At 55.6% G+C, this 25,972-nt stretch overlaps 1 protein-coding gene across 1 annotated transcript; it reads left to right on the top strand.

The window, feature by feature from the left end:
* The first annotated feature begins 78 nt into the window (after positions 1 to 78).
* LOC122391657 (neuroblastoma-amplified sequence-like) lies at positions 79 to 24,657 on the top strand. The gene is made up of 16 exons (XM_043385788.1): positions 79 to 222; positions 5,789 to 6,551; positions 6,924 to 7,103; positions 7,364 to 7,959; positions 8,352 to 8,547; positions 8,870 to 9,330; positions 9,598 to 9,763; positions 11,430 to 11,530; positions 11,847 to 12,081; positions 12,426 to 13,037; positions 13,342 to 13,596; positions 13,945 to 14,111; positions 14,471 to 14,683; positions 15,772 to 17,970; positions 22,051 to 22,378; positions 22,652 to 24,657. The coding sequence occupies exons 2-16, from the start codon at positions 5,805 to 5,807 to the stop codon at positions 23,522 to 23,524; spliced, it is 7,329 nt and encodes a 2,442-aa protein (XP_043241723.1). The 5' UTR covers positions 79 to 222; positions 5,789 to 5,804; the 3' UTR covers positions 23,525 to 24,657.
* Positions 24,658 to 25,972: the final 1,315 nt, after the last annotated feature.

The raw sequence follows: 25,972 nt of genomic DNA, 5'->3' as shown, positions 1-25,972 counted from the left end.
CAATGGAGAGAAAATATTCCGAATTAGAGGAAAAATGCCAAATCGGCATTTGCCAAATCGGCCAAATCAGCTTGCTTCTGAGGCGTGAAGCGACGCGGAAGGTTGTGCAGTGATGAATGATTTTCCTATTATACTGATTTTTTTACTTTAACGAATCAATTCTTAACTCTTGTTTATCGATAAAGCCTATCTGATAGCTGAAAGGAAGATTTTTAAGAAAAGGTCAGTTCTGACTTCTGAATCAGCGTATTTGAGGGTTCAGCATTATCAAGGTTAAGTTTTTTTTTTATCCATGTGGCCGTGGGCGGTGGGACTGGGTACTAAGGCCATTTAAGAGAGGTAGAATCATCCCACAATTTCCAATGGACTGGTCGCTTAGCATTAGTGTTACATCACCGGTGGAGATTGTTCGGCAACCGGCTCCAAGCTGTTTGTATGTTGTGGTGCTGTGGGGCTGTTCACCACATATCAGTGACTGGGTTTTACGTTAATCAGAAATGGAAAATATCAACCTGGTGCGTGTTCCAAAAATTCAATCAGTTCGATCCAAACGGCCCCAAGTAAAAGAATTAATTACAAGAGCGGGTTGTTATATTTAAATTACCAAAACGAAGTCAAAAACCAAAACAGCGAATCAGACAATGGAGCGACGAAGAGACGAGAATGAAATCCAAGTTTGCCAAATATGCCCTGCCTAATCTAAGTTATAAATCCCGGACAGAACGGGCCAAATCGCGGAGCCAGACGTGACGCGTCTGCTCGGGCCAAGAGCTCGGCCAGAAGTCCCGGGGTAGCGCGCGGCCCGACGCAGCGGGCCGGGTCCAGACATGCGCAGAAGCACTCGGACACCACGTGGCTGCCGATCGGAGCGCGGATTGGTCACTGGCCGACGCACTGCGGCAGCGCAGGCCGCAGACACGCGGTCGCATCGTGATGGGACAAAGTTCACGAACAGACACGTCCTGGGCCGCCTCCCCAGCGCCGGGGCGGGGTAGCGACGTCACAAGTCGGCGCGCGAATCGGTCTGCGCCGGGAACTCCCGTGCCGGCCGGCGACACACGTGGTTACCACAGTACTCACCGCCTCAGCGCGGAGCGCATACACGATAAGCCAAAACAATCACTTTTCACATCACTCGGTGCGCGACGCGATCGACACTTCACTGCGCGACGCAATAATCACTACACGGTACGGCGCAACGCAATCGTCACTGCACGGTCCTGCGCGACGCAAGAATCACTACACCGCGCGACGCAGTTATCACTTCACTGTCGGCGCCACGCGATCAGGATTGTCCTCGAACGCACGTACGCGGGCGCACTTAAAAGTATCGGAAGTCCGGTTGCGGCCGGAACTGCACGCGGCGGCCGCTGCGGGTGTGCACCGGCGCAGCCGCGGACGGCTTGTCGTCCTTGGCCGGCGATGCGGAAGACGTCACTCCAGGTTTTGAAGTCCTCTTGCCGGACGGTCTTGTAGTCGTCGGCGTCTGTGTCGGCTCGTCGGGCGCCCCAGTGGCGAGGGGCCCGAGCGAGGTCGACGGTGACGGCTGCTGCTCCGGAGCCGTAGGCTCGGTACTGCTCGGACCAAGCGTGTCCTCAGGTGGCGGCATGTGTGCCGGTTTGAGTCTGTCGACGCTTACAGTGTCGTGGGCGCCAGTCGGCAGCTCCAACGTGAACACTTTAGGGCTGCGTCTGATGACTCGCATGGGGCCGCGGTACGGGGACTCCAGAGAGTGCCGCACGCGGTCAACGCGTACCCACACGTGTGTGCATGTCATGAGATCGGATGGCACGTGCGTCGGTGGTGTGCGGGCGTGGTTCGAGCCCTGTGAGAGTGTGACGAAATCGATTTCTGACATACGCTTTGCCAGTTCTTGGACGTACTTTGTCCCGACGGGGACCTTCTCGACGGCGCAGCGGGGAAACAGCACCTGCGCGCCTGTGACAGCAGTGAATGCCGAAAAACCCGACTCTGCTGGCATAGCTCTTATACCTAGCAAAACTACTGGTAGCGCGCGCAGCCACTCTTGCCTGCGCGCCCGGATGGCGGCTTTGAGCGTTCGGTGGACTCTTTCCACCATCCCATTACATGTCGGATGATAAGCAGTGGTTCGGAGGCGATGGAAACCTATCATTGAAGACAAGTGTGAAAACAGTTCCGCTTCAAATTGGGAACCGCGGTCTGTGACAACATGCAGCGGAACTCCGAATCGAGACACCCAAGTGTCGAGGAAAGCAGAGGCTACACTTTCCGCGGTGATCGAGACCAACGGCACGGCCTCGACCCAACGCGTGGCGCGATCGATGCATGTCAACAAATAACGAAATGGCGCGGTGAAGGGGTGCCCGTGAGGTACTGACGGGGGCAGCGGCCCGACTATGTCTATATGTACAGTTTCGAACCGCTGTGAGGGCACGTCAAACCGACCGGGCGGAGAACGAGTGTGCCTGTGCACCTTGGCTTCCTGGCATGCTTCACACTCCTTCACCCATCGCGCAATGTCACGGCGCATATCATGCCAGAAATAGCGAGCGCTGATGAGACGGGTGGTGCCTTTCCTACCCGGGTGTGACAGGCCGTGGAAACGATCAAACACAGCGCGCCTGCATGCCTCTGGTACGTACGGGCGTGGATGTGGTCCAGTGTTTTCACACAGGACTGTGATGTCACCAGACAGTGTCACTGGCTCCAATCGGGAGGTGTCCTGCGGGTTTGAGCGCGATCCTGGACCTGACTCGGAATCCTGGTGCTCTGAATCGGCACTTTCGGTGTCTCTCTCCTTTTCCTGTTTCTGAGCCGCCGCGATAAAATGGAGGTCACATGCATCGAGGGACACTGCATTTACCGGGCGACTGAGACAGTCCGCCACCACGTTGTCACTGCCACGGATGTACGAGACCTCCGTGATGTATTCCGTGACGACACACCAGTGGCGCTGTTGGCGGTCAGACTTAGCCGTGTGCGGGCTGTGAAAAGCGCGCACGAGTGGCTTGTGATCTGTTCGCAGGATAACGTGGCGGCCTTCGATCATGTCACGAAAATGTAGTGTGGCCAGATAAGCCGCGAGTAGCTCTCTGTCATACGCGGCATACTTCTGTTGGGCCTGACTGAGCTTCCGTGAAAAGAAGCCAATGGGAACGGGTACTCCGTCCACAATCTGATGGAGCGCGGCACCCACCGCGACTTGTGATGCGTCAGTGACGAGCTCGTACTGCTCGCAGTGTGGCACTGGGTGTGGCAGAGTGCAGGCGCCAGCCAGCGCTGCTTTACTGTCACTGAACGCCTGAGTCTGTTCCTCTGTCCACGTCAGTTCTTTGCTTTTTGGGTTGAGTCGAATCAGTTCTGTCAGGTGGAACGTGACATCGGCGAATCGCGGAATCATACGCCGGTAGAAGCCGATGAGTCCCAGATAGCGACGCAGTGACTCTGAGTCATGCGGTAGAGGGAGGTCCAGAATCTCCTTCACTCTGGCCTTGGGAGGTGTGACACCTGTGCTGGTGACGTCATGACCGAGGAAAATGAGTGACTTCTTCATGAACTCGCATTTCTCCAGTGAGATGCGAAGCTTGTGCTCAGCCAGCTTGCTGAACACGAGGCGCAAATCTTTCTCATGCTGCTCCTGGTTCTCGGAAAATACCAGAATATCGTCAAGATAGACGAACACGCACGGCACGTCTCGGAAGATGCCGTCCATGACCCTCTGGAATGTGGCACCTGCGTTGCGAAGCCCCATTGGAATGAAGGCGTATTCGTACAAGCCGAAGGGCGTGGTGACGGCCGTCTTCTCTGAGTCAGCGGGGTTCATAGGCACCTGGTGATATGCACGGAGCAGATCAATTTTGCTGAACCACTGAGCGTTGTGGAGCTTGGTTGAGAGGCTCTGAATGTGCGGCAGTGGGTAGCGGTACGGTTTGGTTACGGCGTTGAGCGCGCGGTAATCACCGGTGACACGCCACTCACCCGGAGTACTCTTCGGAACCATGTGGATGGGTGAGGCCCACGGGGACCTAGACGGACGAATCACTCCTGTTTTGAGCAGCACATCGAGTGCTTGCTTTGCTGCGGTTAGTTTGTCGGGCGGCAGCTTGCGTGGGCTGGCGAACGTGGGTGGAGCGCTGCCGGTGTCGATGAAGTGAGTGGTTTTGATTGGCGAGTCTGTGTACTCCGGCTGGTTAGGGCTGAGAACAGCGGGGTGATCCTCGAGGATGGGCCGCACTGCCTCAGGCACCTGAGCGAGATCATTTATCACCAAATGAACAGACTCCCCGGTCGTCGGTACACCGGGAGCAGAGAGCAGAGTGGTGGAGTCGCGGAGAACTTGGGAACCACAATCGACAACCAACGAGTTGTGAGCGAGAAAATCGTTACCGAGTAGTGGCTCTGTCACTTCAGCCACTACAAATGTCCATGTGTAACTGCGTCTGAGTGTGGGGAGGACAATATCGAGAGTGGCCTCGCCATGCACGCGCAGTGGCTGCCCGCTGGCAGTCGTGATCGAAACAGCGGACGGGTGGATTATAGTTCCATTCACATAGGAGGGTGGAACCAGGGATACACCAGCGCCAGTATCCACAATGAATTTCAGGGGCTGATCATTCACCTTGGCTGTTACCCTAAGGAGCGGCAGGCCGAGGGCTGCGTTTACGGCCTGCTCCTCTCGTTTCCCGACTCTGAGGCTGCACGGGAGGGAGATGCAGCTCGTGAGGACGGCTGCATGGTCAGATCAGCAGCAGATCAGTTCCAGATACTGCTGGAACGTACGACCCGCGCCAGCTCCGAGTCCATCATGGACTCAGAGTAAAGATTCACGGGTAGTCATAAAGCAGGTGTTACACTTGTTAATGCAACCAAGGAGAGGCACTATACCTGGAGGTGCTTTTTTCTAACCAAACCAAGACAAACCTTACATGACCTAGCCTGACCTAACCTAACATACAATCTTACAGCTTATAACCCACAACCTAAAAACAAACCAGCAGTACCTAGTGCCTACAACCTACAACCTAGTTACAACGGTATTAGCCTGGCATCCCAGGAAGATGCAAGATTGGGATGACGGAGATATATAGACCAAAACAAACCTAACCTGACCTAACCTTACCTACAGCCTACAAACCTACAAACCTACAACAGTATCTGGCAGCTTCCTGGGACGCCAGGCTTGCTTATACCGTTACAACCTACAAACCTACAACCTACATATCTGGGTATAGAACCTTTCCTTGGTTGCAAAAATGAAAGTGTGAAGCCTGCTTTATGACTACCAATTCAGGCTATGGGCCTTTGGCTTGAGCTGGAATAGAACCCACCCAGCGGTCTTCAAAGGTATAGACAAGGTGTCACAAAGGTATAGTCAAGGTGTCTGTGCTTTGTACTCTGTGCTTTTGAATAGGAAAGTGAGTGGACGCTCACGCTACCATTTAGCTGCTTACCAATGATGTGCTCACTTCTTCCAATGAAAGATGAGATTATCAACTTTATAAGGAAGTTGCAGATCCATGCATGTCACATGTGGCTGCCAAATGTATTTTTTATTCTTCCTCTTCCCCCTCCCCTAAGCTATATAAGCCCCTCCCTCAGGGCCCCAAACCCCATAGCATCTACCTACCATTGGTTTTCTAATTCTTTGATCTAACAGTGCTTTTCTAGAAAATATTGGCCACCAATTCCTACAATATTCCAAGATCATTATGTTAACTCTATTAATTTGCATTAGAAAACACGGAATATCTGTGTTGCAGTCAGCTCAGCAATCAGTTAACACTTAACAGCGATCTGCCTGTTCCAGCTCCCTTGATCACACCATGACTATTGGAGATGGTCCAACTGAATGGGAAGCAGAGCCGGACCCAGCACCACTGGAGTCAGTGCCAGAAGAGAATGAAGAAGAAGACGGTACCTTCACTGAGCCACGGCCTGGCACGATCCTGTACGAGCTGCTGGTGTTCTGTGAGTGGCATCTCGAGCCGCGCCTAGAGAGTCAGGAGCGCACACCAGCGCCCAGTCTGCGCCAGTGGGCGTCCAGCCTGTGGACACCGGCAGCGGCGACCCTGCCAGAGGCTGTCTCAGAGCTGGCGCGATGCCAGCCGGCCTGGCACCTGGACCTTAGCCCTGACGGACAGCTGCTCGCTGTTTTACGAGATGACGCCGTGGAGGTCCGCTCCGCTCGCGACAACTTCACCTCGATCGTGGCCTGTGCGGAGCTGGTGGCGGACGCCGAGCCGCAGCGTCGCCGGCTGCGCTGGTCGCCTCCACCGGCCGGTCTCTCGGCGGCGGAGCCGGACGGCGAGCCTCCGCCGCCGCTGCTGGCCGTCGCCGCCAGTTCGGGAGCTGTGGACGTGCTGGATGACACGCTGAACACGATCTGCGTCATCTACCCAACTGAGTACGGCCGCGCGGTCGGAGCGCCCGTCACCGAGCTGGTGTGGGCTCCGCCACGCACCCCCGGATGGCAGGCGCTGCTGCTGGTGGTGGGGTATAACGGAGAGGTGTCCGGATACCACCTGTCACACACGGAGGGATACCAGCACATGTTCACCGCCTCGCTTGGGGTAAGTGGCGGCGACGGACGATAAGAGAGGCGGGCAATCTTCGAACGCTGCCGCTATATTTCTAGCTGTTGGACTTGCTTCTGTTAAAAACGCACTAGCAGCAACACGTTCTTAATATCTTAATTAGTAGTTATGATAATTTTTTACGGTGCTAATCGTAATTACATAAACCAGTTTTATTTTCCGATGATACCACGCACAGCTTTTAGTGCTGTGAGAGAAAAATGAAAAAAAACTTTGGTTTCAAACGATGCATGATCGATATATGTCTACGCGTGATCTTGTCCCTCGCTATAATTTAACCCAGTGGTTTGCCGGCCGTCGCCCGCTACTCGCTCCCCGTTAAATTTCAACCTGGCTCTGTCGGTGCAGGTGTACCCGCACGGTATCAGCAGCGCCACCTATGACGAGCAGCGTCGTCTGCTAGTGGTGGCCGGGGAGAGCTCCCAGGTGGGCTGTGAGAGGCTCCAGGGTCTGGGCAGCTGCGAGGGCATCACCTGCTGGAGGCTGGTGCACGGGCCGCCCCACCTGCAGCTATGCCAGAGTGAACAGGTGAGAAAAACTGCCTGTTTTTCTCAACCAGGCTGGTAAAATTGGCAGCTCTGGCGGGGTGAACAAGTCGGGGAAACGCAGCCCACAGCTCTGTCAGAGCGGGAACAGACTGGTAAAACTACAGCTCTGTCAGAACGAACAAGGGGAGTGAATGACGAAGTGGGCAAGTTCTTATTAATATCATGCTATCATTGAACTCGTTCTTGGGGCAGTTCTGTGGTACCACCCGAGAATAAACCGTGTATTTCTGTTTCCCGCAGGAGAAGGAGTCGTCGCCGTCACTGCTGTGGCTGCCGTGGAGGCGCAGCCGCACCACCTGGGACCCGGTGATCGCCCTCTCGCTCTGCCCCAGCTCGCGCCGCCTCCTCTCTGCGCACCGCTCTGGCGCTCTCACCATCTGGGAGTTCCCCTCTCTCCGCAAACAGTCACACTGGCCGCTGGAGTCGCAGGCGGGCCACGAGGCCATCAGCCCGGAGCTACTGCGGCTACCCACCGCCCGCCGACAGCGGCGGCTGCGCGCGCTGGGCGCCGGTGCCGCCCGCCCCGCCGCCATCGCCTGGTGGACAGACGCCGCGGCCATTCTGGCGCGCAGAAATGGCGCGGTGACTGTGAGTGATGCGGACTCACTAGAAAACCTCCTGGGCGAGAGTCCAGAGTTTTTCAGCGGCGCTCCGCGGGTGAGCGCGGGCCGCGCGGCAGGCGCCGGACAGGCGTGTCTGGTGTTGGAGTGTGAGAGGAGGACAGAGTCGGCGAGGAAGCGGGCAGAGAGTGGGAGGACGACCGATGAGGAGGAGGATGGGGAGGAGGAGGAGGAGCCGACGCCAGGAGTGCCGCGGAGGCTGCTGGACGGCGTCAGGTGGGTGATGCGTGAGTTTGGGCGGCGTGGATAGTCATGGTGCTGCTTTAGAGGCTGCTAACTTGAGTGTTACTTGAGGCGCTAGTTAGTAGCTAATGGGGGTAGAAGTGATTTCGTGGGAAAAAAACATGCTGTGGAGATGGAAAATGAAAAATGAAAATGATGTGTTGATAGGCAGTTTCCAGACATGTGCTTTCAGGTAGTATAATGATAATAGATTCCACAGATAATTCTCATAAAGTGGTACATATTTTGACTGTCCATTTTACTCTGTGATGGTTTTCTATGAGACTCAACTTGCCCTGTCCACGCAGAATATCGGCTTTCCGCTGGCATGAGTACACTCTAAGCCTTCTTTAGTTGAATGACTCCCCTTTCCTTTGCCCCTACAGGTCGGGTCTCCACTGGCTAACCGACTCTGAGCGTTTTGAGCCGGCCCGCCGCCGTGCCCGCCTCAGCCATACACTGTACCGTCTCACATGTCTACGTAGTACCACACCGCAACAGCTGTATGCCAGGAAGATAGAGCTGGGGGAGTATGGAGAGGCGCTTATGCTGGCAGAGGCGTACAAGCTCGATAGTGACCTGGTAAGAACCGGTTAACACCAGGGGACCGAATGTGGTCGGATGATGATTTGAACTGTCCGGAAACTCTGTCTCTCTGATTGCTGACATAGCAGGCCTCCTCTAAGATGGTTGCTAAATTATCAGAGTAATTCACGAGGCTCCAAATCAAGGTCGTCACGCCTAACTTTTATCAGCATCGCCACCGGCATCATCACCATTGCTGAAAGATGGCTCAATCACTGATCCCACAGGTCCCTCAAGTTTTGTCTCGCTTGGAATTTGGATGTATGTATTTAATGTGGCATGACGCAAGTGCGCTGATGCCTGTATGCTCCTTCTGCAGGTGTTTCTGAAACAATGGCAGAAGTCTGACGTGTGCGCCGACTCGATCCGTGACTACCTGGGCCGTATCACGCGGCGCTCTCTGGTGCTCACTGAATGCGTGTCTCGCGTACCTACCGACCCGGCGGCGGCCCACCTGCTACTCGAGCACGGCCTGCGCGGGACTGACTTTGAGGCAGTGCTGGCTGCCGGTGACCCCAGTGACGTTCAGTTCCACCCGTGTGACCCACGGCGCTGCTACGAGGAGCTGCCTTCCGAGCAGGCGGCGCTCCGGGAGCGGGCGGCGCGCCGGCAGCTGCTGGCTCAGCTGGGAGCCGCGCAGTTGACGGGTGATCAGAGACAGGTGGTGGAGTACCGCCGCCGCCTGCTGGGGTACCGCGAGCGGCTCAAGACCTATCTACGCCTGGTGGAAGGCGCTGGGAGACCGTATGATCCCGCCGAGTATCGACGCTTCAGGGATAGGTGGGTGTGATTGGCGCAAGAGAATGGCTATCTCACGAAAGGCTAAAAAAGTACCATTCAGAGCTGCTCACTTGCTAAAGCTTGGTATGAATTGTGAAAATTGTTCTTTGGGAATATCATATACATGCCAGCCATCTGTCGATTGATGAACTGACTTTTGTTCAGTTATTATGATCACATTATCTACAAGATCTCTGTCGTTGGGTTGCGTGATGTACTTGACACGACGTGTTGATCGGTTACAATGATATCTCGCTTGCACGTCAGGACGGCACTGGAGGCGGCGCTGGAGTTTGCTCACGACTCTGACTGGGAGGCCCTGCAGGTGATGCTGCGTTACCATGGCAGCCAGCTGGCGTCCCACCGACTGCTGCTGCTCTATCACATACCGGAGACCACGGAGCCGGCACTCTACGCGCCTCTGCTGCCCGAGGTACGGAGAGGGGATTGAAGAAGGTGGATGGAAACTGGGCTGAGGATCGAGATTTAGATGACGTGTTACAAGATTTAGCTGAGCGAGAGCACTTGGCTGGATTCCAGAAGCTTGCGGTGATATACAGGGTGTCCCATAAGTTCGTTCTCACATTATGTTTGCATGTGAAACAGAGTACATTGCGTTTTAATATATTTATGACCCCTCAATATGCTCCTCATTTAATAGGCAAACACATGAATACATGCTACAGCATGCCAACCGGCATGTTTGGCTGCATAGTAGGCTTAAAGTTAACCCAGACTGACTTGACATGCGCCGTGAGCTCCTCGAGGCTGGAACAGCGCTACGCTTCGACGAGCCTCAATTTCAGCATAACCAACAAATTTTTATGAAATTTTGATCCAATGAGGTGCCTGGCATGTGATCTTGCCACAAATGCCTGTCACAGTCTCCTTGCACCGCTTTTAAGCTTTGCTTGACCTCTGCACTGATGCACTGTCTTGCCTGAAGATGGGCCTACGACCTCCCGGATGCCATTTTCTCCTCTATAAATATGTCCATACTCGCGGTTCGAGTTCAGCTTGAGGGCTGAAACTCCTCCTAGATGTTCTTGGGAAAGCATTCTGCTTCCCAAAACTGTTTCTGGGTTGCCACTTGCAACTTGGTCAACTCCAGAACGCCTATAATCCCACAACACAGTGACCCTGACCTTTTGCATAGGAACATAACGGGACGAAACGGAGGCCTCCTCCTTCGCCCTTATGGGGTTGTTTTCGGGTTTGGACGGGTGTTTCCTTTCGAACGTGGACTAGTTAGTCCTGATGACCTGGTTGATGTCATCAGCCCTCTGTTTTGTTTAGCCTCAGGCATAACGAAACTCATGTTTGGCCATTTTAAGACGTTTTTGACTGTTTTGAGCCCTCCGGTAAGCAAAGCTTAAGTCACCTTGAGTTATGTACCCCGAAAGAACACTCTTAGACAGCTGGTAATCCATCCTGAAAAGTCTGCTTACCAACTTTGTAACCCTTTGACTTTTTTGATGGCCACTTTGGCGCCACACAGTTTTGGCCACTTGGCTCACTCCTGAGGGCTGACTGGAAAGAGGATAAACTTGCAGTGACTGACTCCCGACAAATCATCGGTGTCACTTGCTGACTGTGCGTCCAGTTAGCGATGGACATTGGCTACAGACTGGTAGGCCTCAATCACCCTCAATCGTCGCGAATGGTCACGTGCTGACTAAATACTGAGACGTACCCGTATCGGAGACCTCTATGTTGCGGCGTTAGCCGTCTCTGTAGGAAGCGGGCTCTATAGCAAAAACTATTTTGTCTACAGAAATTAGCTACTGTGGAGCATATTTCTACCAGCCATGGCAACCACGTAAGCTCAGTTACGAACCAATTTCAGCGTGCTTTTAAGCAAGAGAGGCTAAAAACGTAAAATTTAGGTGAGAACGAACTTATGGGACACCCTGTATATTATCTGTGTTCGATGTTTACTCTTTCCCTGCGAATCTGCCTTTTTGCAGTCTTCAGTCCTAATTTCTGCTGCCGGCTCCGTAGTGTTGTTCCACGGACAACTATTTTACCCCTCAGCTGGACATTGCAGGACCCGGGATCCCTATCTCCATGCTTATATATCCCCTCTTTCCACCCCTCAGCTGGATAGCGCCGACCGTGTCCGACCTCTGGAGACTGAGCGGTGGGAGGACGCGGACTGGGTGGACAGCCTGATACTGGACGACGAGTCGCCCAAACACCGGTAAGGTGGACCACAAACGGCAATTGGAGACCGATGGGACCCGTGGTGTTTTGATGGAGAACAGCCGTGGAGCTAGCTTTAGCACGATTCTACTGGATGACAGGATAACTGTGACGTTAAAGTTCTGCTTTGCTGTAGGTAGTACGTAAGTTCAGGCTACCACTCAGTCTGGAAGGAGTGGATGCTTCGCAATGCTTCAGAGTGGTACGAGTGTTTCAAATTACGTACATTGCCTTGTTTTCATCGTCAGTGGTCCAGGGAAGTCAGCATGCACCCCTGTTAGCCTTTGTAACCCTCGCCCCACCCTTCTCATCAGGCCCACAGAAGCCGACTGCCCCGCTTACGCCACGCCATCGCGCGAGCTCACCGCCGACCAGGTGTCCGCCTGGTACGCCGGCCGGGCGCGCGACATTGTGGCGCGAACTGGTCTGGTGGGCCACGGTCTGGACCTGGTCCAGCTGGGCCGGGAGAGGGGTGTATCCGGTCTGGAACCTCTCAGGGATGATCTGGACACCCTGGCTACGCTGGTGTATGATGCCGGGCACTTGGAGGTAGGTGAAAGTATATTTGGTGACTGGTGAGTCGATAATGTGGTGTTCTGTAGGGGGAACAGTGTGGTAAGCAATGTCAAGTTTTTTGTTATGTTTTTTTATTACGTTTTGCCGTTGTTGAGAAGTTGTATTTGTTGATGTTGACGGTTAACTTCAGATGCTGTGTGAGGTAGTTAGTGGTAGGTTGTGACTGTTGTCAGCTCTTGAATCTCTGGTATATGTTGTCAAACTGTTAGCTTTTTTTAATCGAGTCCGTTCCGCTGTAAAATTGTTTTGTGGTCTTGTTGCGCCCCACTATCAGCCAATGGCCCTAACTTCTTCCCCCTTCGTCTGATATTCACCAGGTGACTCTGGACTCGTTCGCCAAGATGAAGCCCGAGAGGGTCGTGGATCTGATGATGGCCGGAGCCACGGAGAGCACATTCGTCTCCCAGTTACGCGGCCGACTGCTGCCGTACCTATCACGCCGCGAGGAGACTGATCCCGGCTCAGCGGCCGTCCTGCTGCGCTCGTACGTCCTCCGACTGGCCCGCGAGGATCTGACTCTCCCGGCTCTTCTGGTTCGCTTCTCGTCACCTCCCGAACCTCGTCCGCTGATCGCGGACACCGCCGAGCTCACGGCTCTGGCTCTGGATGCCGTGTACGCCTGTCCAAAGCCGGAGTCAGCGGCGGCGGCTCGGCGGATGGTGGCTGCGCTGCCGGCGGCGCCGCGGTCGGAGCAGCGTCAGGCGCGGGAGCTACTGGCGGCTCGGCTGGCTGCTGTGGAGCTCCTGGCCAGTCATGGACAGCGGCTGTCGGTGGCAGAATTGGCAGAGGTGGCGGATAGTGAGGAGCGCGTGCGCGCCCTGCTGGAGAGGCTGTGTCGTACCCAGCTGAGGGATACGAGTGTGACGACCGAGCCGAACTGGAGGAAACTGCTGGATGATATGCTGGAGATGCAGCAGAAGGTGTTCCAGGTGGGTATCTTGGGAGACTAGCCGTCCTGGATTGAAAGTATATTCGTACCGTATGCAGGAGTCAGAGGTGTGCCAACCTCAGGTAAATGGTGATGTGTCTGACTACTATAATTACCTTGTGGCTTGGTGGCTGCTCATTTGGTATTTTATTTGCAGACATTTAAGTTTGTTTATTGTTTCGGTTTTTGATCATCAGTGTGATTTGTCATGTTATATTTACACTGATGAAGTAATTTTGACGAATGCCGCTGCCGCCGCCGTCTACTGACTGCTCGTCCTCCCCCCCCCCCTCCCCCTCCCCCAGGTGGTGAGTCCTCAGACATGCCAGGAGATCTTCGTGCTCGCTCTTCTCACCTCCTCCAACCCAGCGCACATCCGTGCGGCTGAGACCCGACTGGAGACCCGCGCAGACGCGCCAGTGGACGTCACCAACGAATACCTGCGCCGACTGCCCTTCGAGGCCTCCGTGAGGCTAGTGGTCACAGCTGCCAGCGAGTACTTTGACGGATCGGCGAACCTGGCCGACCCCGGCATCAAACTGGCCAAACAGTGCCTACAGGTCAGTGGGAATGCAGAGAGGATGGCGTTACATTTTAGGTCGGTTTAATGGAGAATGGAAATTGGAGATGCCTGTTTTTTTTTGGGGGGGGGGAGAAGGATGTGAGTTTGTTGATCTTGGCTAACCAGCTGTACCTTTTCCTGTTATCATTGATTGATACGTGACCAATCCCTTCGCCGTTTTCAGTCGATTCATAACTCTCCCTGTACCATCTTTCTGCTGATATATAATCCTCCGTGCGCTGTTTTTAGTTACCCACGACTGTTCCTCCGGCGTTACAACTGATCCGTGACCCTCCCACCCTCGTTTTCAGCTGACTCATGACCCTATCCCCCCCCCCATTTTCAGCTGATCCGCGACCCTCCGGAGCCGGTGCGCCGCGAGCTGGGTCTGGTGGAGAGTCTCGACTACCTGGTCCGGTTCGGGGTGACCCTTCTGCCGGTCCAGGTGCGCCTCACCGCCGACCGGCTCAGCCTGCTGAAACGCTGTCTGGACGCCAAACCGGACGCCTACCGGTGGGTTATAGGGAAGGGGATGGAGAAGGGACATGTGTGAGCGGTCTGGTAGACACTATGGTGTTACTTTGCTGTTCGGGGTGGGAGGCGGGGTGGAAAATAGATGGCCTGCGTTGCATGTGGCGATAGCTTGATGTCTGAGGGATAGTTGAACTATTTGATGCGCCTTTGGTGCATCCATCATTTATATTTGTTGTCTTATGGTTTATTTGGCTCGGTGTAACGCATGACAATATTTGCTAATGGTGGCAAACTCGACCGTCACGGTTGAATCTGTCTTTTTCCGTTGTCTGACGCCCGCCGAGTCCCTGAGTCACGTTAATTTCCTGACGCATCTACCCGACCCTGTATGTGTTCAGCCACGACCAGGAGCTGCTGAAGCTGGCCGAGCTGCTGCACGTGCCGGACAGCTGGCGGCTGCTGCAGCTGACGGCTGAGCGAGCGCTTGCGGCCGGCGACCCGGCTGCTGCCGCGCGAGCCTGCCGCCATCTGATGGATGGAGGACACACTACAGCCTGGGACGTGTGCCGTCAGGTGGCTGAGTTTGACGGCTACCGCAACTTTGACGATAGGTCAGTCAGGTGGCAGTGCACTGTAACTTGGTGCAGTTGCAGCATAATTAATGCATTGTCACTTCCCACCAGACAGCCGGTGGTTTTAGACCGAATGAGCTTGTCCCACCAAAGCGCAAAACAATTTGGGTGTCGCGAAAGAGTCATCCACAGTCATTCATCACTTTTAAATCTGGTGGCACTCCTTCCGGAGTCAAAGAACTGTTATTTGCTCTTTTTAGTTGATGTTTTCATGCCGATAGCAACGTTTTATTGTAAATTTCAGCGCTGCTGCATGCTGTCTTCGCATTGGAACAGGCCATTCTTAGAAGATTGTTCATAATGATGTTGCTACGCCTTCACTCCGTTGCATTTAGACCTTGCGTGCATCCACACTTCACAGTGTGATGCGATTAGAGTGGCCCTTGCACATGATGCTCCTGATAGCCCAGTTTTGTTTCCGCGAATTCCGAATGTCCTCCAAAGTGCGCCTGATCAGGGGTCAGCCTTAATCCGGGCTCGCAGGCACTTTGTTGCCTCAATCGCATGATCACTTATCAGACAAGTCGACTTCGACTATCAAAAAGCACACAATCGGAGAATTTAAGGTACTTGACAGTGTGTGGGCAGTTACAATGTTATCGCTGGTCGCAAGATTACGCAGTTGGCTTTTTGCTCCGTCTTCATCGAAAGATATTCGATGTGTCAAGACTCCGAGAGGACATGGGTCCTTAAAAGATTTATGGGTCTGTTTTACTTTTTGGTTTGATAGGCTGATGTAAGCAGCGAACGACACTATTCGCAAAGCGTTTTTCGTCATTTCAGTCAGTGGTTGTTTACGATGAACACAAATTAGCATGCTACGCAGAGTTCGAGCGAGGAGGGGTTGCGTATACTCCACTACCATCGTTGGTGTTAATAAATCCTATTCGAAAACGGTCACACTAAAACGCTTTTTGATTGCTACCTCGTCTTGTTTTCGTCTCCGTTATTTTCATTTTTCTCGTCCATCTAGCACGCATTCTCAGTGTCTCCATATCTGTATTGCTTTCCCCCTGGCCTTCTGCATTCATTCCTTCATTTAACTGTGTTCCTTTTTCTCTCGGCAGGCTGGCCCTGCTCTCGTTCTCTCTACTCCACTGCCCCGCCGCCGAGCTGGAGCGTCTTCTGCGGCTGCGGCAGCAGCTGCTGGCTGCTCAGCTCTGCGTCAAACTGGAAAAACTGGCGACCACCCCGGACAGTTCAGCCAGTAAAGCTTCCAGTCCAGAATGGGAGGAAGGGAGAGGGGCGGAGAACGGAGGAGAGAGGAACGGAGTCCGGCCGTCCGGGGAGGGTGAGGAGGCGGCGCAGGAGACGGGACAGAAGTCGGCGCAGGATGAGATAGACAGTGAGGAGTACTTTGGGGCCGAGGGTGACCGACAGCCCCCACCAGGGGAGGAGGCGGCGACGGGCGACGTCGGAGAGGAGCCAGAGACTGCTGTCGGGACTCGCTCTCCAGGAGATGGACAGGCTTCCCCGAGCGATGGACAGGCCTTCCCGAGCAGTGCTCCATCCCCAGCGTCGGAGGAGCCGCTAGCCGCGCCGGCCGACGAGCCTGACTTCAATCCGGTGTCTCTGTTGCGCAGCACGCGTGGTCTGACCGGCCACATCGTTCGTGCTACGGCTAGCACCACGCGCGCAGTGTTTCAGGCGACCTCGGAGAGAACTCGTGCCGTGCTACAGGCTACCCAGGACGGCACGCGTGCTCTGGTGGCCGGGCAGCTACCGGCGGACCTTCTGAACGCCGGCAGTGCCACAGCGAACCTCCTCCGCAGCACTGTGTCGCGACTGGCCCCGGGTGAGCGCGCGGACCGCTCCCGGGACGCTGTGTCTGCCAACGCGGCACTCTTGCGGCCCGGCGCGCCTGCCTTCCTAGCCGACACAGTGCCGGGATGTCACGACAGCGCGATGGATGTCGACTATAGATCTTTCTCCGCGCCGCAGCCGCCTCTGGCGCTGGAACTAGCGCTGGCGGCTGTGCGACTGGAGGCTCTTCAGGCGGCGGTGGAGTCGCGCCAGCCGGCGGCTCCAACTGAGGAGAGACTGCGGCCCCTGCTGCCGCTGCTTCTGGCTGAGGACACCGGTCTGGCTCTAGCCTGGAGTCTGACGCTGCCGGACAGCGATCTGCGCGCCTGCTGTGAGAGCTGGCCGCCGGCTGAGCTCTCGCTCCGCGCCGCCGCCTACTGCGTGGCTCTGCGACTGGCGGCACGCCGCGGGGAGGTGGACCTTCTGACAACGTCGCCACAGGAGCTTATCACAGCTGGCCTGGAGGGCGGTGAGCGGGACAGCGCGGACACGACGGAGCTACGGCAGCTGCTGAGTCAGCTCTGCGACAGACTCGAGGACGCCCGCCAGGCACGTCAGCTGCTGCGATTGGATCGCGGTGTAGACGTGAGTCGCTTCGCCACCGAGCCGGCCTACCAGCGAGATACGATTCTCGGTTTGGCTATGACAGACGAGGATTCAGCTCTGGAGACTGCCGACCGGCTGGCGCAACGTTATGGTGTGCCGGCAGCCGAGATGGCTCGAGAACAGATTGTCTACTTATTTTCGGCGCCAGAGCTGGCGGCTGATGAGGTCCCTGAACGACTGAAGAGGCGGAAACTGGCTGAACAAGCATTACAGGAACCAGAGGCACTGGCGACCGCTCTGCGCGAGCGTGTACTTCCATCACTGGCCGGCACAGACCACGAACGACTGCTGAGCTGTCTTACACTACTGGTTCGCGCTGACCCGTCCGCTACTGATGAAGTAACGGCTCGGGTCACCCTGTTACATCTGCTCCGCGGCACGGGAGCTGACTTAGACCGACTACTGAAAGCCGACGGAGACCAGTTGGCCGCTGAGCTCGCCTCCGCGGTCTCTGCCGAAAACGTGGACTCACTCGAGGACCTCGCGCCGCGTCTCGGCAACGCGGCTCTCACCGGCTCTGCCGTGGCCGCTGCGTGGATCGCATCAGCCGCCGAGCGAGCCGCCGCGCCGCGCCTACAAACCCTGGAGGCCCAGCGGCGGAGACTGGACTTCCTGGCGCCGGCTGACTTTGAGCGCTGTGCGGCGCGCCTGCTCTTCAGTGACTCGGCGCTGAAAATGTCACTGGCAGCGCGGCAGGAGGTGGCTGCCTCTCTGAAGGAGAGGGCGGGTGAGAGGAGTCCAGAAGAGGACTGGACTCCGGTGACGGAGAGGCTGGACGGGTGGATGGAGCACATGGAGTACCTGGAGTGGGACTCGTACACTGAGCTGCTGGAGTCGGCCGACGATGACGTCTACAGGTGAGTCGTTGGGTGGAAATGGGATGTGTGATTAGACGGTGCTATATGGACTCTAGTATGTCAGATGGGGACAGTATGGCAACGACCTGAGGCTAGGGTGTAATGAAGTTAAATATTTGCCAGACCTCTTCACCAAGGTAGTTTGAAACTCGAGATTGCTGTGTTGATGAAGGGGGCATCTACCGCGTCCCCTTTGTTTTAGCATTTTGCCGCGTCATGTCTTGTAACCATCCATTTATTTCATAAGCGACACGGAGCAATGATAAAAATAAGCAATGTATTTCAGTCGGCACACATGCAACACATGATGCTTTGAGCTGCGACGATTTCAGCTACCAATGATTGTTCGCCATTTTTTATCGTTCTGATCTTCTACCACATCTCTCGACAAAAAGTGATACCTATCTTCTAAAATTCATTGTTAGATTTTCGTCTCACATATAACTTATTTACACACTCATTATGTCATTGAACTCAAAACAGCGCACCCCGCGTCGCGTTCAGTGACAGCCCTCGACGAGCTGTGGCCAGGCGCAGGCGCTGTTGACGGTATCAAACACCAGACCCCCGGCGCACTCCATCTCTGTTACTCGCCACATGCCGCCCACATCTTCACACTCGTAGAAGATGGACGAACACTGCTTCGTTGGGTCGGGATTCAGGCCCTGGTGCTGACAGATGTGCGTCGGCTCACTGGTGGTCGGGCTATCGGTGGGAGCGGCGGTGGGGGCGGTAGTGGGGGCGGCGGTAGGGGCGGCGGTAGGGGCAGGAGTGGGGGCGGCAGTGGTGGGCCGGGTGGTGGTGGGGTTACCCGTGGTGGGCGGGGGCAGGGTAGGCGGGTTCGGAATGTCACCGTTGAGGTTGGTCCAGAGAGCCGTCATGAAGGGATACTTGGCTCCCATGTTGCACAGCCCATGCAGATCATCGGTCTCGACACTCCAGACCATGGCGCCGCCCAGACCTAGCTCACGCACCAGACTCGCCTTACGCGTGACAGAGGTCAGGTCGTCGTAGCCCACCCAGACGTCACCCTTGTAGCTGTAGACGGCGTGCTGATCGGGGTCCGTCACCGTGGTCCAGCCTCCGTCCTGCAGCATCACGCAGATCTCTGCGAACCCACAGAAGCCGGAGGTTCCCGTGTAGCGACAGGCGCTCATGGGCTGCGGGGCCGGAGCATACAGGCCGCTCTGAGTCGGGTCGGACAGCGTGAAACCCTGACCGTAGATAGGCAGACCGAGAGCGATCTTACGTGCAGGCACTCCGCCGGCCAGGAAGTGATGAATCGTGTAGTTGACAGAGTAGTACTCGTATCCATCGCCATGCTCCTGGTCCAGCGGCGAGATGTACATCGGGGCGACATGACCGGTGAACGGGTCCCACGGACCGTGGTAGTCGTACGACATCACGTTGAGGATGTCGAGATACTCGGCCAGCGCCGCCATGCTGTAGCCCTCGTCGATGATGGCCTTCGAGCCAGACACTGCCGCTGTCAGAAGCAGACTCTCCGGGATGAAGGCGTCGCTCAGCTCGCGCACCAAGTGGCTGAAGTTTTCGCGGTCGGTCTGGTTGTTTCCACCGCGCTGGGAGGGATACTCCCAGTCGAGATCAAGGCCGTCGAAGCCGAACCGATTTAGGAACTCGACGCAACTCTTCACGAAGATCTTGCGATGCTCGGGAACAGCGGCCATTTCAGAATACTTCTCCGATCCTTCATTCCATCCACCGATGGCCAGCAGGGTCTTCAGCGAGGGGTTGCGCCTCTTCAGTCCGACGAAGCGCTCGTACGCTCCACGACCCCAGTTCTCATAGAAATCATTGTACTCATCCAGTGAGATGATCTCGTGGGTTCTGGCGTCCAGTCCGGCGAAGGTGTAGATGAGATGGGTGCAGAGCAGGGGGTCGATATCCTCCACGTCTACCTGTCCGTCTCCCCAGCGGTACACCGCCCAGCTACCGTAGTAGCAGACTACCATGTAGGGCGCATCGCTGGACTCCTCCGAGGCTCCTGCTGCGGCAGAGGAGGCTTCTCCAGCGCCGGGGGAAGCCCCAGCGGTACCGCCGACAGTCTCGGTGGCCGCCGCGCTCAGGGCGATTAGCAGCAGCAGGAGGAGGGACCTCATGGTGACTCTGACCACAGGACACTGAGACGCCGCGGTCGGCGACCGACCAGCACGGCTCTTATCTGAGTGCCGGCTGCGTGATGGGGAGGGGCGGCGGTGACAGTCAGTCAGTGACTCTCGGCACGGTCAGGGCCGGGGGGATGAGGAGGCTACCCATGGTTAGGGGAGGGCCTTTCCACTGTCAGGGCAGTGATCAGGGGAGGATCTATCCATGGTGAGGAAAGGGTCTACCTGTGGTCAGGGCCCAGGGGTTTATCCAGTTTCAGCAAAGGGCCTATCCACGGTTAGGACAGGATCTTTGTATGGTCAAGGAATGGTCTATCCTCGGTTAGGGTAATGTTTTTTATTGAGTCAAGCGGCGACGTTGGCAATGTTTTACCTTTTCGTCAAGGAGTACCTGTCGTCAGGGAGCGTAATTCATGCTGACAGAAGAGAAGAGGCGTTACTTGATGCAAGAAGGTCAAGGGTGGTAAGAAATGCCGGATATCGGGTGATGTTTCAAATCAATGTCTGATGAGTTTCATAATTTGTGCTTAAAACTTTAGGCTATCGCCATGCTTTTATGATAGTCATGTTAAGCCCAAATTGGTTAAAATGTCTACAGCTTTGGCCGTACATTTATTCAAAAAAGAAATGAACTTTTTAGCTTGAAGATATAGTTGAAGCTGCTTCGATATTAATTTCGGTAATTCAAGCCAGTTGTTGATAATTTGTGATCAGTTGCGTGGCTACATTCTCCTCCTAAGCCTCGCCGTTTCGGTGGTCGGCTTCTGTAGTGACCTCATGGACCCCACACGAATTATCTCGATCAGAACGGCGGTAACGCTCCGACCTCTGAAGTGCTCTGTACTTTTGTGACAAACCCCGACTATCAGCTGCCGGTCGGATCTCCCCCCCCCCTCCCTCCTGACCCCTCCCCGTCGCTGCGTGTCCCTACCCCCTGGTGACGCACTGATACACCATCCCTCCCCTCCCTCTTCCGACTGATGTTGCACCACTGACGGTCAATGTCCAATATGCGCCAGTGTCCAATATTCGACGGTGGCTCCCAGGGACGATCAGCGCTCGCTTGGTGACCGATCTGATCTGTATTCTATAGACTTATAGAGGGTTCTGGGAACTGCCCTAGTGAATAGGCTCCGGTGATTGACAATATCGAGTACAGCACTCAAGAGTGATAAAGGCGAGATGAGCCTTTTATTCTCCTTCCTTGGATTGGATTTGTGTTGTGAAGGGTGAACAGGGTTATGGAGCTTAGGAGATTCTAGCAAAAGTTGTTCTTGGAATATATGTATCCACTCTGAAGTGTGAGACTTAGCGAGCGACAGCGCTGCTTGACAAGTATGATTTGGAGCACTTGACGGTTCGGCTGTTCATGGAATTGTTTATCTGAGACGTAAATCCTTTAGCGTCCTGTGAACAGAATTTGACAGGCAGTTACCTGACGGTCCCTCAGCCTTGATATGCCTGGCGATGGCGCACCGTGGCGCATCTACCGCAATCGCTGAGTTTAATTTGATAGGTGGTCTCAAAGGTCATCCTCGGTGCTCACATGATCATGATATCATGTGCTGAACTAACCGCAATCGCCTAGTTTTATCTGATGACTCGCCCAAAATGTGCGGAGTGATGATTTCGTGACATGCGTGTTCATTCAGCAATCAGCGTGCTTGCATCATCAGCGTATAATCTTCAGGTCAGCCTGGTGCTTCTCAGCTTCGTGCTTCATGTATTGCTGAATTTTCAATGGCTCATTTTACCAGCAAACGCTCAGTTTACAAGTCCTCTAACTGCAAACCGCAAAGAAATTCTTCTGTGCTGGCACTTCATTTTCCAAAAACTACTTTTTTGGCAATCAGTCTTTGCTCTGTGAGGTTGTGTTTGATCGTTGCCCTGATAGCACATCGAAACTGCGCTCATGTGGTACATCAGCTCAACCCCTTTCCCTTCTTCCCGGCAGGTTCGCTCGGCTATTCGACCAAACCCGGGGCGAGTCGACCCGCCTGGCAGCTCTCCGTACCCAGATGGTGGTCGAGGGCTGCCACCTATCGGCCATACGCCGAATTATGAATGTATTCCCACTGGACGAGGTGGCGCCAGTGCATGAGGTCCTGCTGAGCGTGCTACAGGAGACCCTGGCGGCGCTGCGTGGCAGGAAGGATACGTGTGACCTGCGCGCGCTGTCGGCGGTGCTGCTCCAGCTGAGGCGGTATATTGAGGAGGACGGAGAGGGACTGACGGCAGATCAGGTGGTGGAGGAGTTCAGGCAGCTGTGCGATGATACCGAGGTGAGAGTTGAGAGGGCAGGTGGTTAAGGGTTAGTGCCTTGGCAGTGCCGAGCTGCCTGCGTGCTGCAGCATCGCAACTGTAATATCATGAGATGTCTCTACGATTGTTCATGCTCCCATGGTTGATCGCTCATTAAAATATGTAGATGAATACCTTGTATTTGAGTTATCGTTGATGACGCTTTGTGTAGCTCATCGGCGGTGTTCTGCCGTTCTGTATTCTCCCGTTTTGGGTGTTTTCGCTGTGTCTGAGCTTCCCCATTTCCCCGCCAGGTGGACGCCGGTCGCCGTGTGAAGGCCGCCCGTCTGCTGACCAAACACTTCCCAGTAGACCGCGGACAGTTTCCGGCGCTGGTTCACGCGGACACGGTGGCCGCGCTGCCGGACACCCCTCTGTCCGCAGCGGACACGCGGGACGCCGCCGGCCGCGCCGCTCTCCTTCAGCGGCTGGTGGCGGAGGCCGACTCCGTGGACCGTCTGAGTGTGTTGCTGGGCGTCCTGCGCCGCTGGCCGGTGTTTCCAGACTCGGTGGCTGCCGATCCGGCCACCAGCCCTCTCTGTGTGATCTGTGGGCGCGCTCTGAGGTTGGACCCGGGTGAGGCGGGTCGTGGCCTGGTCGTGGCTGCCGCTGCGGAGCACGCGGGTACGGCAGCGCTACCGGCCCCCGCGCACGGTCGCCTGGCAGAACTGCTGGCGGAGGCTGGCGCGGGCGAGGCGGCGCTACACACCGCGCTACTCTCCATTGATACAGATCTCCGACGGCAAGCCATCGAGCGGGCTGAGCGGGTTGTGATTGACGCTGCTCGCGCCCCTCCGCCCGACCCGGCAGCCACCCCCTCCGACCACAGTGAACCGACCGCGGCCCGACCCTGGCCTCTCTCTGAGTCTGTCCTGGACTCTCTGCTGTCTGCCGGCGCTCTTCCCCTACTGGTCGGCACGTCTTTGTACGGGCCGGCCGTGGCACACCTGTTAGACTCGGGTGGAGACGTGGCGACAGCGGCCAGCCAGCTCCGAGACGCAGGGATGCAGTCTGAGGCAGCCGCGCTACAGTTCGAGGCACGCGCGGCCCGGCCTCCGCCGGGACATGGTACCATCAGTGCTGCCAAACACGCAGCGTCCAAGGTGTTCTCCAAGTGGCTGCACTAGCCTCAGGGCATGCTGACTGAGAGAACGTCCAAGGTGTTCTGCAAGTGGCTGCGCTAACCGCAGGAAAGCGTTCGACCGTAAAAGCGGCTGACTGCTGACTGACTGTGAGAGCATCAATGTTGTTTTCCCAGTGGCTGCACGAGTGGCAGGACATGCTGACTTTGGGAGACTTCGAGGTGTTCTAAAAGTTGCTAAGTAGCCCTCAGACACAGACAAGCTGAGAATGTTAAAGGTGTTCAGGGCGACTTCAGGATATGATGGTGTGGGTGATGGGATTGTGACTCTTGGAAAGGCGGCGATGATAACTGCTAAGCAGTATCATCAGACGTGTGTGCGTCTTGCTGGTGTGGTTATTCCATGGGGTGTGGTGGCTGATCATTGCTTGTTCCAGGGGACTTCCCATGACCGATTGGCGTGGTGCCTTGTTTATGACAAATCCCACTTATCCATGGGCTACGTATTTATTAATTGATGGAGAGTTACCTCACCGTAAGAGCAATCAACTGAGCTAACTCAGCCAAGTCAGACAGGTCAGACAGTGGGTTGTCGGTTTGCAGGAGTACGCTTAAATGTGGCGAAGTTGAAAAGTGCGTATCGCAATCGAATGGGCGACCCATCGAGACTTTCCCTGGTTATACGCGAGCTTCCTTACTTAGTGCTTGGGAAATCACGCGAATATGTTTTCTGAATTCTGATGGTTGTGATATTGTGGCACCCTAGCTTCCTATAGTGATATCTGCAACGAAAGTTTCGTGAGCGGTTTGACATGCTCAGCAAATGATGCATGACTTCGCGTACATTTTGTAAAAGCATTGCCGATTGTTTACCTACCTACCGTTTATCACCAAGCGCTGCAAGCCTTGTGACGGGGTATATCTGCACATGAACCGTTACGCAATAATTGTAGGTTATGTTAGCCAGGATCAGGGGCTTTCCACCGGCTTTGATGGAGGTTTTTGTCTTTGGCAGCGTTTTGGGTCACCCGCTTGCCATCACATGCACGATTCCGCTTCGTTGCTGCACTGTTCAGGGCAATGGTGTCACTTTGCTAGTAATTATGTACGCATGCCGCCTGGTATGTTGGGATGTACTGTGATCAGATGAATATATATTTTGGCTGAACAGGTAAATTATTGTTTTTAAAGATTCTCACTTGCGGTGATTATGGTGACGGGTTTGCGCTCTCGAGATGTGTGCCCCGTCTTTTTTACACCCACCTTTTTTCGTAATTCCCGTGACCTTCTAAACTTCAGCTAAAATAGCGGTATTTTATTCTGCACGTTTTCTACATCTAGCTGCCACATATATAATGCAAACGTCTGCATTTGAGTGATACAGCTGCCGGCGTTGGCGCGGCATAACATCTCCAAGCGAGCGGAATATGCCAGGAAGCCGGGCGACTGTGCTGCCACCTGTCAGTCGACTCGGCGTCATAGTTTCTCAGTCACCCGCCAGGGGCGCTGCAGTCGCCTGCGGCGTTCTCCAGAGCTGAAGTGCCGTTGAGCAGCGACCGATCGGTCCTTGGCCGCGGACCGGGACGCTGGAATATCGGCTTCTGCTGCCGCCACCGGCCAGTGCATGGGACGTCCGCCCAGCACTGTTACAGTCACGCACATAGACACAGAGACGGGCGCACTCGCGCGCCGCACATCTCATCGAAATACCGCAGTCATTCAGTAAACCTCGCACTCACACCCAACAACGCTCACCGATCAACAAGGCAATCGTCCTAAGGTAATTCTGGAATGTTAAGACGTAGATTTGGTCAATGAAGGCGGTTAGTTCGCGACGGGGCGACACGCGAGAAAAGGCGTATAAAATGCGACCGGGCGCGGCGCCCGTCCTTTCGGGCAGTATCACATGTCTACCACCATAGGCATGCCGGTAGCTGCGCGCAGCGCCGGCGGTCCGCACCGTGATCCGCGCGGCCACTAATCCTAGCCCGAGTCCACACAGAGTCCACAGAGTCCACACACGAGTCCACACAGACCACCGCCGGTGGGTGGTCGCTTGTTCTATCAGCTGCCGCCGTTGTATCCCTCCCCAACTCCATCCGCGCCATGGCACTGGTCCTACATGTGCACTTCGAACGTCTTCACCGGGCCCCCTCCAATAAACGGATTGGTCGCCTTATTGGCGCGGTTGTTACGCTCGGCGATCTGCGCCCATTCAGAGTCGAACGGGTCGCTGCGCCAGGTATCCTCTGCGGGAGTGGGCGCGTGCCACTCTGGCTCCGGTGTGGAGCCGTGCGCCGAGTCCGAGCGGCCGGCCGGCGTGCCGCTGCCGCTGTTCAGAGAGTTGAGCCAGTCGTCGGGCCGCGCCGGTGACGGAGACGGCTCCTCGCTGACCGCAGGACGGCTCTGTGGGACCGGGGGAGGGGCGGGGTTAGTGGTGTGCGACAGGGCACAGGAGAGGGGTGAACGGTGAGGGAGGGACGAAGAATGTGTG

This window comes from Amphibalanus amphitrite, unplaced genomic scaffold, assembly GCF_019059575.1.
Source record: "Amphibalanus amphitrite isolate SeventyFive unplaced genomic scaffold, NRLGWU_Aamphi_draft 000448F_arrow, whole genome shotgun sequence".
NCBI lineage: Eukaryota > Metazoa > Arthropoda > Thecostraca > Balanomorpha > Balanidae > Amphibalanus > Amphibalanus amphitrite.
This window is presented reverse-complemented; position numbering and strand designations above follow the sequence as displayed.

Coding starts and splice junctions, on each gene's coding strand:
- LOC122391657 (XM_043385788.1), top strand. CDS start 5,805: ATGACTATTGGAGATGGTCCAACTGAATGGGAAGCAGAGCCGGACCCA. Junction 6,552..6,923: donor TGTTCACCGCCTCGCTTGGG/GTAAGTGGCGGC, acceptor CTGTCGGTGCAG/GTGTACCCGCACGGTATCAG. Junction 13,038..13,341: donor TGCAGCAGAAGGTGTTCCAG/GTGGGTATCTTG, acceptor CCCCTCCCCCAG/GTGGTGAGTCCTCAGACATG.